The sequence below is a fragment of the Chelonia mydas genome, chromosome 8, assembly GCF_015237465.2.
Source record: "Chelonia mydas isolate rCheMyd1 chromosome 8, rCheMyd1.pri.v2, whole genome shotgun sequence".
In the NCBI taxonomy this organism is placed as follows: domain Eukaryota; kingdom Metazoa; phylum Chordata; order Testudines; family Cheloniidae; genus Chelonia; species Chelonia mydas.
The window spans coordinates 52,575,255-52,587,370 of NC_057854.1; the positions used below are offsets into that span (position 1 = coordinate 52,575,255).

The 12,116-nt window shown below is 51.8% G+C and overlaps 1 protein-coding gene across 7 annotated transcripts in view; it reads left to right on the plus strand.

The window, feature by feature from the left end:
• Positions 1 to 12,116, plus strand: part of CACNA1E (calcium voltage-gated channel subunit alpha1 E) — a 218,879-nt gene that overhangs the window by 48,468 nt on the left and 158,295 nt on the right. For all 7 annotated transcript variants that reach the window (XM_043520850.1, XM_043520852.1, XM_043520851.1 and 4 more), the window contains exons 4-6: positions 3,146 to 3,249; positions 6,012 to 6,164; positions 8,066 to 8,247. In XM_043520850.1, coding sequence (XP_043376785.1) covers positions 3,146 to 3,249; positions 6,012 to 6,164; positions 8,066 to 8,247 — 439 coding nt within the window. The remainder of the gene's footprint in view (positions 1 to 3,145; positions 3,250 to 6,011; positions 6,165 to 8,065; positions 8,248 to 12,116) is intronic.

A 12,116-nucleotide genomic window follows, 5' to 3' on the forward strand; every position in this document is an offset into this window, starting at 1 on the left:
CCTGGCTATTTGCCACCTCACTGGCTTTGTTCCAGCTCCCTTCTCTGTGCAGTCTAGACCGGATGTTTTCCAGTCTCTCTCGTTTGTTTGCTATCAAGGTTTTCTGGAAACCATAACATTAGAATCCTCTTTGGGTTTTTTTTTAGAATGGCCTTTGTACACCTTTTCTGGGGAGCCTCTAGGGAAGGGCGGGAGATGCTTGGGAGGCGTTGTGGGAGACCCCAGTGGCAGGAGAGACTCCATGGGTGGGGCACGGTGGGAAAGTCAGATTAGGGGCTGGGCCGGTGGGGCCTACTGATCGCGGCAAAGGGGGAGCATTGGGCAGAGCGTGGTAGGGTGCTTTGGGAGTGGACTAAAGGCCGTGTCGGTTAGGCATGGTGGGGATGGCTGAGGTTACATGGTGAGGAGGGAGTGCTAGTGGAGAAGTCTGGGAATGGCTGTGCAACGTGTTTGGGGGGCAGAAGTTTCCTTGGGCAGGAGATGCAGGGAGGGACAAGTCTAACATGGGGAGACAAAGTTTCTTGGTGGCTCCTCCCTCTGTAGCCTGAAGCCAACCCCTTTGCTCTCTCCTTCACTCCCAGTTCCCACCTGCTCCCCACTCTGTCTTCCCTTCATCCCCTCTTGCTACCCATTTTTCTGTTCCTGCCTTCCTCTCCATTTTGCCCCTTCTGCATTCCTGTACTGTGGCAAGGTCTGATACCTGATCCCTCCCCGCTCTTCCTTGGGCTTTCTCTCTCGCTCCACAGCTCTGGTGTCAAGTCCTGCCTTTCGCTACCCCATGTCCTCTCCTCCCATTTCTCTCCAGCAACCCCCTCCTTAAGGCTCCCTGTGTTCCACCAGATCTTCCCTCTTCATGGCTGCCTGGTTTCTCATTCAAATTCCCGCCCTGGGGCGTGTTTGGAGGGGAGGAGGAGGACGAGTCATGGCAGCAGAAGTGCACCCACCCCAAGGGTGGTAAGGGGAGGCTGTCCCTAGCCTGGGGCCATGATGGAGCAGCTGAAGCTGGGTTCTGATTGTGGGGGGGCAAGGGGATGCTTTGTTCAGCCATGCATGTGGTCGGAGCCTATGGATCTTACCATGATCCAGGGTGGGATATTGTGGGATTAGGTGGCCCAGGCATGAGACTGTCGGGTCAGAACACCACAGCTGCAGCTACCTCCCAGATTAAGCAGGACTTAGGTTTGTCTCCCAGTGCTTGTCATTTCACCCCTTTTGAATCCAGCATGATAAACAGAAAGGGGGAAAAATCAGATGCAATGAGCTATTTTGATTATGTTAGATCATTTCTCCTGTCTGTGTATCCTAGGAAACAGAACTCTGGTTTCTGAAGGGGGTAGGTTTGTACCTACTGTATGTTGGGGCGGCGGCCGGGGGGGGGGGGGGGAGGGTAGAGAGAGAGAAGATTGCTAATTGCTCTGCACACAAGAGACCTAGCACAGAGCTGCTCTGGCCTGTAATTAGATAAATTAGTGGAACAATGACCCAGTTTTCCTTGGTTTTTGGATTGCTGCAAACAGCTCTGAGGTCGCTCCCTCCTCCTGCCCCACTCTCCATCTTGTCTCCTCCTTCTAAAACATCCCGGGCAGTCTTGTGAGCTCTGTCTGTTGTGACCCCAGCTCCTCTCCTACCTGCCCTCAGCCAGCAGGAGTCAGGGCTGAGCAGTCCTGTCTTTCCAGCACTACTGTTGTGCTTGACCCTGGGGTGGGGTTGCTCAAGGGAGAACCTCCACCACCTCCTTTTGCCTATCTGTGAAAGTCTAATCCCAGTGTGGCCCTCCGTCTTGCTTTGTGACACGCAGCACCCACGATCCAGTCTGGCAATGCCAGTCACACCCGAGCGGAGCGTGCCATCTGGGGTCAACGCAGCTGAGGCCGGGTGGGCATATAACCTCCCCGCAGAAGGAACCCATCCCAGTTGTTGCTTCCCCTACCCACCCTGATTGCTAATTGCATTTTAATTCTTAAGTCTCATCTCCATCCTTGTCCTGCCGTTCTGTGGCACTTCCAGGTTCAGGGAGCCTGGTACCTTGAGCCTGCGGAGCATTAATCCTGAGACGTGTAGCTAACCACCCGGGCAAAGACTCTGATCTTCTGAGCACTGTCTTTGCTCCAGACTGATAGTGCCCTGGAGAGAGATTAAATTGATCCCAAGCAGGCAAAGTACAGATCTGAAGAGCACCGTCCTGGCAGTCTAAAAACCCAGAGCATAATTACATAGCATTGCTAATGGTTAGAGCAGCAGGGCATGAATCGTGGGGCCTGGCTCTCCATGACCGTGCACTGTAATCACTTGCTCCTGTGCAAAGCGAGTGTCAAACATTACCTGTCTGATTCGGGGGTGTTTTGCGCACACTTTGCACAGATGTAAATGGTCGCATGAGCTGAGAAGCAGCAGTGAATCAGGCCCATGTTGTGCTCTAGTGTGTGGCTGGTTGGGTCCCACTGCACTCAGAGACTGCGTGTGACTCCTGGCACTGATTGAGGGCCTGATCCTTGCTCCAGCAGCCACCTGGGGCTGGTCTGCCAGTGAAAAAACAAACTTAATTGGGGCCCTATGCATCCTTTTGTGATGTAGTGCTGGCAGCTGCTGGGCCACCCCTCCTGGTTCTTGGTGTAGGGGGTATGGCCAGGGAACTGCTATGTCTGGACGATCTCTTGTCTGTCTTAATGAATTTGGGGGGCTAACTTAAGTCAGCCTTGAGGTTGCTCTGAGTTGTGCCTTGGGACCCAACTGATGCTCAGCTGCTCCAGGATCAGGGAGACATGAAGTTGGTTTAACATCCCCACCCAGGTCCTGAGCTGCACCTGATGCTGACCGGCCTACTCTGAGGACCTGAGCCAAAGGCTAAGAGTATGACTCCTCATCCTGGCACGATGCGGGGTGGGTTGCACCGCACTCCAGCTGGGAATGCGGATCCTGGCAACAGTGTGTTTTGTTTTAATTATTGTCTCTATCACTCCATTAACACTGCTAAGTTTAGACCCCAGCAATCACTGCTAACTCACTGGAGGGTAAGGTGCACCAATTCAGGTTGTCAGGTGCCTTGTCTGTGATGGCCCAGTCACGATGTCTCCCTCTCGCGGGCACGTTTGCACTGCCAAGTCTCTGTGGCTAATAACTCTGCTTTCTCATTGTCTGGCTGCAGCATCCTTGCCACAGCTGGAACTCACTTCAACACCCACGTGGACCTGCGGACCCTGAGGGCAGTGCGAGTGCTCAGGCCTCTGAAGCTCGTCTCAGGCATTCCCAGTAAGTTCGATCTCCCACTCTTTGGTGGGGCACATGAGTTGTGTATGTCCCTCAGGCTTGGGAAAGCACTCATGCCACCGCTGGAGACAGAGGGTGAAATCCTGGCCTTATGGAAGTCAACGGCAAAACTCCCATGGACTTCGGCGGGACCATGATTTCACCAGTGATGTTTTCCAGCAGGGAGGAGTGCACCCTCTCCTAGATTTCTACAGGAGAGGTGCCATTGGTGATGTGGAAGGGAGAGGGGTAAATTCAGCCTGCAAAGATTTGGGGCCCACCCCTGAATCTAGATCAGGGCCACACAGAGGTATTTTGGGGGGCTAGGGGTAAATTCTGCAATGAAGCCCCCACCCTTTCCAAAAAATTACCACTGAGGGGGATGCTATGGGGACAAGGGTGGGGGGGAGCGTAGTGGTGGTGTTAGAGCGAGCATGCCCTGCTTTCGCCCCACAGCAGTGCTTAGTTCCCATGCTGTGGGGATGGGCCCAGCTCCCCATGCTGTGCGTTGTGACCTGGCACGCCAGGGTCACAGCACTGCACAAGTTTGGCTCTGCTGCCCCACTGTCATGACGGAGGGGCTGCTGCGCCAAACAAGGGTCACCGGGCCAAACCTGAGTGGCTCAGTGACCCCTCACACCAGGTCACAATGCCACATGGTTCGGTGGCCCGCTCAACCTTGGGGAGGGCTTGGGAAAATTGCCCCTTTTGCCTCCCCCGTCCCTTCTGCCCCAGGGGGCCCTGATCTAGAACAAGGCTGAATGCTTTCTGGTGGAGCACAACTGGGAATCCCAGGATTCACAAAGGCCAGAGACTCTAATTCCACTCCCATCCCAGAAGGCAATGGGTGGATTCCTCCAGGGCTGCGGTGTATCCATTAGTGATTTCCTTTTTCCCTCCCTTTAAACAAGTAAAGGAATCAGTCTATTGGTGCTCCTGATCTGTCCCTCTCCTGGGCCCTAGATGTATGGCTTGCTGGGTTAATAAATGAGGGAGCGGCAAGGGGCTAGGAGGGGGACTGTAAGTTAATGCCTGAGGCTCCCGCTTCTGAAGAGAGACCTCTGGGAAGTAAGGAATTTGGTCACAAGCAGAATGTCCTCAATGGAACTGGATGTGACTTGGTTTACGGTTGCAGGGATTTGTCATGGGATATGATGCCTTCCACCTCTTGCTCACCGGGTGGCCTCTCTCCCCTGCATCATAAGTCAATTTCCATCTGAGAGCTGGTCAGTGGTCTGTGTAGGATGGTCCTGACCCAGATTCTAGTGCACACAGGGCCGTGTCACAGAATCCAGCCTCACGGTGAGTGGTTCTCTTGTCAACCGCCTCGAGAGAGAGGCTGGGAACTTTGTAGTCACAGAAACTGAACCTCTCATCTCTTCCTCAAAGGTGGTGGCGCAGTTGCAGGGCAATAGTGGGAGAGATTTGCTGTGCTGCTATCCTTTGTACCCCTCATCTGTCCCGTCTCAGTCTGGCACTTTTCACCAGGACAAAATCCACTCTTTAAAATATAAATTTGACAGCAAGCCAGCACTTGCGGTCCCTGCTCAGGAGAGCCCTGAGATGGGAGAACAGGTCAGGAGCGAGGTGCTGTGACAGAGCAGAGTGTGGAGAAAACACACCATTGCATTTGGCCCACATCATGCCTGGCTCCTGGCACTGCTGTCGGCACTCCTCTTGCCCTGTCAAAGTCAGGTGGGGAAAATCCTTAAAAACCTCCCTTTCTGCAAGGTACTTGGCAAAACTCTGTGCTCTGGATGGCTTTCCCCCATTGTTATCCAAAGTGAATGCATGGGTGGGCTGTTTAGAGGGAAGCAATCAAAGGCCACACACAACATGGGAGCCATGCAGGATGTGCACTTACCCGTTGTGCATGCACAAATGCGTGCATTTGGATGCACAAACTAGATACCTGCGCATGGACACTGGCGGCTGTACGTGCAGTTTCTTGATTTTTTTTTTTTTTTTTTTCTTTCACAAACAGTTGCATGCAGGTGTGCTTTTGCAGTGGCTACTAGGTGATTCTTCATCCGTTACGGCGGGACTTTGAAATATGGTCCTACCTGTTTACCTTGCAGTTGCCACTCGGGAGGCAAATCCGAATGAGTAGTGGATGTTTTTATATGGTAGCACCTAGAGGCCCCAACTTAAATCAGGGCTCCATTGTGCTGGGTGCTGCACAATACAAAGTAAGAGACTATCTTTGCCCTGAAGAGCTTTCAGTCTAAATAAACAATACAAACATGGGGTGGGGGGGTAAACCGAGGCAAAGACAGGTGAACTGACTTGCCTGTGGTCATGCAGCAGGCACTGTCAAGAACAGAACCCATCCTGAATCCATTGTCCTGTCCACTAGGTCATGCTGGTCCTCTAGGGACAAAGTTCTCCTCCCTGATCCTCACTGCATGTCTCTATCGCCCATTCTACCCTTGCTTCTGGAGCAGAAGTCTGTAGATCTCAGTGGAAATTCCACAGGCGGAATATGCCCAGAAAGAGCTGCAGTGGAGAGAAGAAAGTTCCCAAAAACCCAGAAGTCGATGTTGGGCGGTTATGGGAGTGGCAGATGCCTATTTGGCAAAGATTTCTTCACACTGTGCTTTGCCTGGTCCCATTTGGCAGATTACTGATCCTTCTACATCTCTGTAGCTCACCATCCTTTTACCAAGAGCCTCTCCTGTAGGGAAAGGGAGAGATGTTGTCTCTGCTGTTAGCTGGGCAAGGTGGTGGGAGGGTCAGTGAGCTGTGTCCTCTCTCCTCTTCCCCAGGCTTACAGATCGTGTTGAAGTCCATCATGAAGGCCATGGTGCCCCTTCTCCAGATAGGCCTCTTGCTCTTTTTCGCTATTCTGATGTTCGCCATCATCGGCCTGGAGTTCTACAGTGGGAAACTGCACCGAGCTTGCTACACGAATAATTCAGGTAGGCGGGCTGCCATTCCACTCTGTTGTGCATGGCAAGCCGTTGTGAGCAGCACCCTTCTCAGCTCAGATGAGGTGGTTGACTGTGTATGAGCCACTCTGTGGCCTTGCCACGCTGAACCCCAGCTTGTCTGGTTCAGGCTGCAGCAAGGCATAAGCCACGCTGCGGCGTGCAGGTGGCATGGTGGTATTGACACTTCAGACTGTAACACACAACTGTCACCACACGATCACAATGGCTGAGTAAAGACTGAGCTGCTGGTCCCTGGTGCATGGTGGGGAGAAATTCCATTTCCACACAATGCCCGCTGGAATTGGAGTCAGGCCATCTCAGGGGTCATTCCCTCTTCTCACTGCTATGTTCCTGTTGGAGCTCTGGGCTCAGTGATTTCCTCTCTTCTTTTACTGAACGCCACACTCCGTCTTCCTCTCCTTGAGCCTGCTATCAGCCAGGGAGGGTGGCAGTGAGGTAGAGCTGGTTGCAAACATTCATGGTTAGAAAAATGTCAGCAAAAACAGATTTGTCATGACTATATTTCCCATTTTCTAGCCAGCTCTCCAGTGGGGATGGAGAGATGGATTGGTTTTGTAATAGATTCCAGCCAAGGATAACCTTACTGTGAGATAACGGGCAGCTTCTCCAGCCAGAGATGGTAAATACAAACAATTATAAGTCACTGCTAGTCTCTTTCCTCAGGGCTTAACAAAGTAAAATCCAGCTAAGAACAAAGCAACTCAATCACCTCCCAACAGCCCTTCCAGGCTCAGCCTTCCTCTTTCCCCATACTGCCCTCAGGCTATCCCTTATACAGTTCCCAAAAGCTGACCTCTGGACTCTCAGTCCTTTGTAGAGAACTGTTTCCCAGAATGCCAGCTCTTAAAGGGCCCAAGGACCATAACGGGTGCACGTGTGCTCTGAGGCCCAGTGACTGATGTTGTTATGAGTGGTTTCTATCAATCAAAACCATCCCCAATATCTGTTCTTGTCTTCATATCCAATACCAGCTGATCTCATTTAAAGAGAGAGGATTCCCATTCCTGAGACTTAGCATGGGCAACTGTAAGTGTTCCAAAAATCATGAATAAGGACTCAAAAATCATGAGATTGGCATACAAATAATGGGATTTAAAATGATGATGATAATACAATGTGGGTTTTACTTGCCTTTGGGTTTTTCACCCTCTTGGGTGCACTTGAGTCACATTTTCAAGATTTTCTTCACAATTATAGGGGCTAGAAACTTGCTTTACAAAACTCCCCTGAGATGCTCAAGTAATCACAGGATTCCAGGAGCTGGGGCTTTAAGGAAAACACTAAGCATCATGAGACTTGTCATGAGGGTTGACAATACTTCAATACAGAGAAGAAAACCCTCCTCTTTAGATTATTGTGCCCACTGTGTACTAGCTGCTTTCTAGACAGGCAAGAAGGGAGAGGTCCCTCCCCCAAAGAGTTCACAGTCTAAGGTTTTGGGGGGAATGGGAAGAAACATACTAACATACATCAACACGACCAGCCATCCCTGCTCAGGAGTGGCCAAATTCAGAAGGCCCAGCATTGTTTCAGGTCAGGAGTGAGGTGCATTAAAAGAGGCATGTGAGCCCTGGGGCTGCATTAGCAAGGAGTGCTTCGGGTCAAGCTCGAGATGTACTGGCAGAGCATTGAGGGTCAGAAAGTGGGGGAGTAAATCTGGAAAATCAGGGCACTGCAGGTCAGGATTCCATGAACATTCCAGTGACCTAATGTCCCCCCAAGTGTGAAAGCTTTAATAACACAGCTAGATGCTCGTCCCAACTCGCCTTCCACTGGGTATCCGGGCTGGGCTCTGTCTGCTTCTCTGCGTCTCCTCCGCCCCTCCCTGATCTCTGTGCCCTCCGGGCATTGCTTTTTTATGATTGCAGGTGAACTGGAAGAACTGGATCCCCCACATCCGTGTGGGGTGCAGGGATGCCCCTCGGGTTACGAGTGCAAGGAGTGGATTGGTCCCAATGACGGGATCACTCAGTTTGACAACATCCTCTTTGCTGTGTTGACTGTCTTCCAGTGCATTACCATGGAAGGGTGGACCACAGTGCTGTACAATGTGAGTGAGGCTGCGGTGGTACTCGGGGCTCTTAGAAGCTCCACGGGTTGGAGAAGCAGAAGTGAAGTGTGTTTTTGCTGAACAAAGCTTCCAGGCTGTGGAGCTCTCCTGGGTCTCCTGTTTGGGCTGATGATGGAAATGGGGCTGCTCGTTAGTGGTGGGATGTACAATTACAGGTGAGCGCAGGCCGGGCTCAGTTCTGGTTCCACTGCACATCTGGGTACCTTTGAGAAGGAGGAAAAACTAATTAATTGGAGAGCCACATGCAACTCTGCACCCATCGGTGGTTGGATTTGTGATATGTTGCAAAGAGCTGGTCAAATGGCAAAGACCTGTCCCCTGTGCTGGCTCTAACGAACCTTCAGTTGAGGGGTGGGGCTTTGGGAAAAATGGGCAGGATCAGATTCAGCCCTACACAGTTTCCTCCCTCACCCCTGTTGGCAACCAGCACACCATGAGCACCTTTCATGGCACAACCGGTCCCAGTCCTCGCGGAACGAACAGACTGCAGCCACTGTGTATGCCAAACTTCACTGAAGATTGCAGCATGACTGCAGGTGTGCTTCGCTGCGCTCGGCAAGGGCTGGAATTCAGTAACACGTGCAGCCTCCTGTGAGTGGAGCGATAAATGCATGAGCCGTGCTGCTTTGCTTGAGAGCGGGAGAGGGGGTTGTGTGATGATGACACGGGGCAGATTTTGTGCCTTACACGTTTGTGGAGCAGGTTCCTTGATGCGCTGATGAAGCTGCCTGAGTTTTGAGGCTGTTTCTTTGTAAGGGACCTTACAAGTGTTAGACACTGACAACGTCTCAGGTGGTGTTGCGTTGTGGGGCTGAGGTTTTACGTATGGGTTTTAAGGTCTGGGCAAGAAACAACTGGGCCAGATTCATCCCTGGTGTAATTTCTGCTGACACCAGCAGTGTTACACCAGGATGTATTTGTCCCATTTTGTCTAGCCCATACAGAAGTTTGTAGAAAGGCTTGTATCACGGGGAGATCTGGGAATAGCAAACCCCAGTGACTGGAGAGCAGCACATCAGGCAGACTCTGCTGCCTGGATGCTGTGCAGAGGTGCCCTTAGTTTGAATGTGTATTTTGTCAGCAGAGGTGCTAACCTAACCCTATGGTGGCAAGAGACACAATATGGCCTATCCAAACTCTAGAAGGGTCCTAGTCCATGTATATAAAACACAGGGCTTTTCTGGGAGGGAATAAACAGCTGTGTGTGTGTGGGGATTGCAGAGGAAGGGGTAAAACAAACACGGCAAGAAAACAGAGATAGTAAGTTAAATCCACAAAGGGGCTTTGTTCTTCCTCCTTCTAAGAAGCTCTTCAGTGTCTGGAATTCTCTGCCTGGAAGTGAGTGGCAGAATCTACCTTCCTGGGATTTAAAACAGAATATTTTCTTGGACACCAGTGGTGTCTCAGGGTATAAATGGGATTACAGGCTTAACTGTAGTGATGGCTGCCCACGCAGAACTGACTAGGAGGTGGAATGAGATTTTCTCCCACAGAAAGCCTTGAGGGGTTTTTTCCATTCCTTTGAAGCATTGAAATAGGAGCTGCCTGTTAGAATTATTTAGCGTCTCCCACACAATGTCCTGCAATAGCATGGGAAGATCAGGGTGAACGCTGGATCTTAGCCCTTGTGTGTGTGGCTCTCACTCTGTGATGCATGCACATACGAGACAGTGAGCTAATTTACAGATAAGATGTACATATTCCTCCTACACACGGCTTGAGCTTGATAGGGAATGTGCCTCTCTGCCTCTTCGCCTATTGTTAATTTAGGAATATTGGGACTGCAGCCCGTCTCTGTCCCCGCCTACCTCACTAGCCTTTGTACTCTGCAATCTTGTTTTCTGCTCAAAACCTTGCTCTTATTCTCAGTGCATGTACATTCGCAGCTCCTCTTGCTGCCTTTGGCAGGCTGTTTCTCACATTAGTAGCTTACCCTCTGTGGAAGTCAGGTGTTTAGTTTAAATGTCTCTCATGCCCAATCCATCCTTCTCTTCTCCTGGCACACTCCTTCCTAAACTGGTTTTGTTTCTCTAGAAACGGTGCATGGAACTGGTCTGCTTCAGCTAGAGCTGTTGCGTTTCATTCGATCAAACTCATTTGCCTCTTGCAAATATTACTGTGTATACAAAAAAGAAAAGGAGGACTTGTGGCACCTTAGAGACTAACACATTTATTTGGGCATAAGCTTTCGTGAGCTACAGCTCACTTCATCGGATGCATTATGCTCAAATAAATTGATTACTATATATAGTTTCCCTCTAGTTTAGTTCAACCTGTTTGTTAGGTTAGAGACTAAGAGACTTCTCCTTGGGACAGGGCATGCCCCGGTCCCCAGGCTTTAAACTCTGCGATCGCTGTAAAAGTCCCAAGCCCATTGGCGATCCACATAATAGGTGTTTACTGTGCTTGGGCGAAGGTCACATTAGTGGCAAGTGCAAAATCTGCAAGTCCTTCAAGCCCAGGACGAAGAAGGAGAGTGACATTCATTTGAAGGCGCTCCTGATGGAGTCTGCCCTTACCCTGGTACCAGAGCAGCGCTCTGATTCGGCGCAGAGCATCATGACCTTGGTGCGCAGCACCCTGCCAGTACCATCTACAAGCTGGCACCAGTCTCCTTCCATGGCTCCAGCCAAGAAGCCCAGGAAGACAGGACGAGGAACATCTCCAGTTTCCCACAAGGGAAAGGACAAGTCTGGGCTGGACCAAGGTGCTATCTCGGGTGCCTCTTCACCCCCTTGGGGATCCAGGGCCCCAGCTCAGGTCAAGCAGTGTAGACAAGCCCACTCCCCGCCAGCTACCCCGGATAGCGGCGGAGGTCCTCAGCTCTGAGTGCCGTCCAAGATGGAGGCCCTCCAAGCGGCACAGGACATTATTTCCTTCCCAGTGCTGCCCACTCTGGCCCCTGTGGGGTCCTGGTCCCGGGGTAAACCTGCATTGAGACCACCACAGTCTCCACCTTTCCGGCACTGCTCCCCGTTGTGGGGGACGTCCCGCCAATGGTCACCCTCTTGCAGCCGATACATCTCTGATCATGATAGGCAGAAGCTTCATAGTCCCATCCTGTCTCTGGACCTTTGACAAGGGCAGTGAGGCTTGAGGCATGGCTCGCTGGTAACCGGGCACAGACCTCTGGAGGCACGCGTCCCCACCAGCAGGAGTTTCGGCACCTGGAATCTCCATGGCACCGGTTCCACTGCAGGGACAGGTCAAGGGACCAACTGTTTTGTTCTCCAGACCGTCGCCGATCCCCCAGGGTGGTGTCACCCCATGCGGCTACATCTTTACGACGCCAAGCCCGCTTTAGTTCCTGATCCCACTCCACGTCCCAGTCCCGCTCATCAAGTGTGAGGTGTAGATCACCGGCCTGGTGCCGTTGCGGATCCACCGAGTTCTGCCGGTCCCCGAGGCCCCGATCCAGATGCTCATTGAAGTCAGCCAGATCCCAGGAGAGGCGACCAGTACCGATCGGGACAGAGCCACCAATCAGGGGAGCGACCGCTGGGTGTGGTGGATGTAGTTCCAGTGGAGTACAGGAACAAGAGGTTCTATTCCCGATACTTTTTAATCCCTAAGGCCACGGACGGTCTGCGGCCCATACTAAACCTGCAGGACTTGAACCTCTACTTAGCGAAACTGAAATTCTGCATGGTCTCCTGGCCTCCATCATCCCCTCCCTGGATCCGGGAGACTGGTGCGCCTCCCTTGATCTGAAAGATGCATACTTCCACATCGCCATCTTCGAGGGACACAGACGCTTCCTCCAGTTCACGGTAGGTCCCGACCACTATCAGCTTGCAGTCCTTCTGTTTGGCCTAGCGACAACACCACTGGTATTTATCAAGTGCACG